The sequence below is a fragment of the Cephus cinctus genome, unplaced genomic scaffold, assembly GCF_000341935.2.
Source record: "Cephus cinctus unplaced genomic scaffold, Ccin1 Ccin1_scaffold1098, whole genome shotgun sequence".
NCBI lineage: Eukaryota > Metazoa > Arthropoda > Insecta > Hymenoptera > Cephidae > Cephus > Cephus cinctus.
The window spans coordinates 3,540-6,448 of record NW_014333610.1 but is presented as its reverse complement, the minus strand read 5'-3'; the positions used below and the strand labels follow the sequence as shown (position 1 = coordinate 6,448).

General features: G+C 48.9%; 1 protein-coding gene across 1 annotated transcript; it reads left to right on the top strand.

The window, feature by feature from the left end:
• Positions 1-1,117: 1,117 nt before the first annotated feature.
• Positions 1,118-2,676, top strand: LOC107272036 (transposable element Tcb1 transposase). The gene is made up of 4 exons (XM_025089310.1): positions 1,118-1,851; positions 1,915-2,374; positions 2,455-2,549; positions 2,667-2,676. Exons 1-2 carry the CDS (start codon positions 1,282-1,284, stop codon positions 2,281-2,283), a joined length of 939 nt encoding a protein of 312 aa, XP_024945078.1. The 5' UTR covers positions 1,118-1,281; the 3' UTR covers positions 2,284-2,374; positions 2,455-2,549; positions 2,667-2,676.
• Positions 2,677-2,909: the final 233 nt, after the last annotated feature.

Genomic DNA, 2,909 nt, shown 5'->3' with positions numbered 1-2,909 from the left:
ACAGGTAGGGGTAGGGTAGGGTAAAGTAGGTACTCCTGTTGTTAGCTGATTAGACTTTTTAATCTCCAAAAACAAAAATAAACTCCGGACCAATTGTCTCTCGCGATCGTTATTGTTTCGACAACGAGCCTAGAGATCGTGGTGCTCCTTTGAGGGTACCTGGCGCCCAACCCCCTTTTCGAGTTTGGCGAGACCACTGACGCTCCCGATTTCCGTTGTGTAAAGTTTCGTTTTATCGACGACCGAGAATATCGTCGCAACACATTAAAGTATAGCCTCTGCCTCACACTCATAAACTGAACCGCTTGTAGCATATCTTCTATCTTTGTATACCTGCTGCATTGCAATATGACACGCATAGCTCTGTTTTGCGCTATCTGCAGTTTATTCTCCCTTTTTTTTTTTTGTCGAGAGAGAGAGAGCCGGGGACTTAGCCGGGGTTGTCTTCAAGGGGGTCCATCCTGGGGGTAGGGGTCCTTCATGCTTACTCCCTCCTGATCTGATTTGGGCAGCTGGCCGCGGGGTGGTTGACTCCCCCACAGGCCCAGCAGCGGAACCGTATCCCTCCTGTCTTCTTTTGCGGCCTGTTGACCGCGGGTGGTGGTGAGGGCTGCCAGTGCGAGGGAGTGCTGGGTCCCGGGATTTGGAGGGACATGAGGGGAGGCGGGGGAGGGGGTAGGGGGCAGGGCGGACCCACTCTAAGGGCCATCAGGGCCTTCAGGGGAGGGGCTTGGGGAGGAAGGGGGGGGACCTCAGAGGGGCGCTGTAGGGTAATCTTGGGGCCTCGGGGTGGTCGTGTTTTTATTATTCCCCTTAGCGGGGTGTTGTCCTCGTCCGGACTCGTCGGGGGTGGCGGCTCCCTGGCGTCGGCTGTCGGTTGTTCAGCTGGCTCGGGTAGGTACCCTATTTGGGCCCATCGGGCCTCCTTTGTCGCGGGTGTTCGATTCTTCATTCGTTGGTATATCCCTCACGAAAAGAAATATTCTAACGGACAAAGAGTGGTGAGGGTGGGAGGGGGGTCATCGGATAATAAAATAGATGCACTGCTTGGCGTCCAATTTTACTATTCGTTGGCCTCCCACTCTCCACTCTTTGTCCGTTAGCTATAGTTCTTCTCTTGAGTGCACTGGAAACAGACGCCTTAAAGGGAACTTTAAACTGTGATATTCGTATTGTAAACTGTTGTTTTTCTGTTTAGTGTCGCTTAAACTGGATTATACTTGGATATAATGGAATATACTTGTGAGGAATACGGCGATATGATCCTTCAATATGGAATAAATGAATGCAACGCGGAGGAAGCGGCTCGGAAGTAAGCGGAGTGCTTCCCAAGCCGTTCGGCGACATCCCTCAGCTGCGGTGATCCGGGGTGCGGTGATGCGCATACAGTCCACCGGAAATGCTATGTCCAATCACCAAGGAACAGGTGCACCGCGTCAGAGACGGACCCCCCCAAGTGAGGAGCGTGTTTTGGACGCGTTTCGCGAAGATCCGACGGCGAGCGTGTGGTCGGTGGCGCGCTCGCCAGGATTATCGCGAGGCACGATCCATAGGATTTTAAAAGTTGAGAAGTGGCACGCGTATCACTATAGGAGTGTACAAGAGCTTCAGCCATCTGATTACGCTATCAGGCGTAATTTTTGTGAGTGGGTGCTCCAGAAACACGAGGAAGATTCGACTTTCATCGGAAACATTATGTTTACCGATGAATCGTCTTTCGGACGCTCTGGATGCTGGAATACACACAATTTTCACGTGTGGGCTTCAGAGAATCCGTACGCTCCGATACCTGTGAGGCATCAGCGACGATTCTCTCTGAATCTTTGGGCAGGAATAATTAATGATAAACTGGTAAGTAATCTTGGAATTTAAGTTAAATTTTTTTCGTAAAACAAATTGCTCTTTTAATTTCAGATAGGACCTTTCCAGTTGGGGGGAACGTTGACAGCCGAGAAATACCATGGATTTCTCAGGCGCAACCTCAAACCCCTCCTTCGCATCAGCGGACTGCTCGAAGAGGACCTGACGAGGATCCGGCTGCAGCACGACGGGGCTCCTGCACATGCAGCCGGCATCGTTCGTCATCAACTCGACGGTATGTTTCCGGAGCGCTGGATCGAACGAGAAGGACCCCGTCACTGGCCGGCACGTTCCCCAGACCTGACGCCATTGGATTTCTTCCTCTGGGGACACGTGAAGTCGGTCGTCTACAGGACACCCATCGAGACACTGCAAGAGCTTCACCTGCGGATCGACACTGCCATGCGTTCCATCACCCCGTAAATGCTGGTGAACTGTCGAGGCAGCCTCTTGCAGCGTGCGAGGTGCTGCATTCAGGCGAATGGCGGTCACTTCGACAACCTTCTTCATCCAGGTAAGGAAACAGAATTATTCAATAAGAAATTAATGTTTAAATTTGATACTTAATCTATTTGGATTTTTATCATGCTTTAGATGCTAGGTCCAGCGCTGCCTGTCTGCGCCCCTGTGTGTTTCTGTACAAGACGACGACCGGCCGGTCAAATTGTAAAACAACTTCAATATAAAAGGTACGTTTTACAACAGCACCTTAACAATATCAATTAGATATGCTAATAAATTTGTTTTTCATTTCATGTGAACATCATTCTTGGTGGGAACAATCTTTCGATCGACTTCGAAAAAAGTAAGTAAACACAATACAGTACAACATTATTTTTTAAATTAATTTAATAATTTCTTTTTTCCTTTTCTATTCCTTTTACATGAACGCGAGAGAAAGCGGCACAAGTTCAATAAGCGAGGCCAGCAATGAAAAGTAAACAGGATTCGCCTATCATCATGCTACAGTCAAAGGTAAGCGAACCCTCCCCTATAATCCATTTGTCACTTTTATTTAACAAATAAGATATAAATAACCATCTACATTT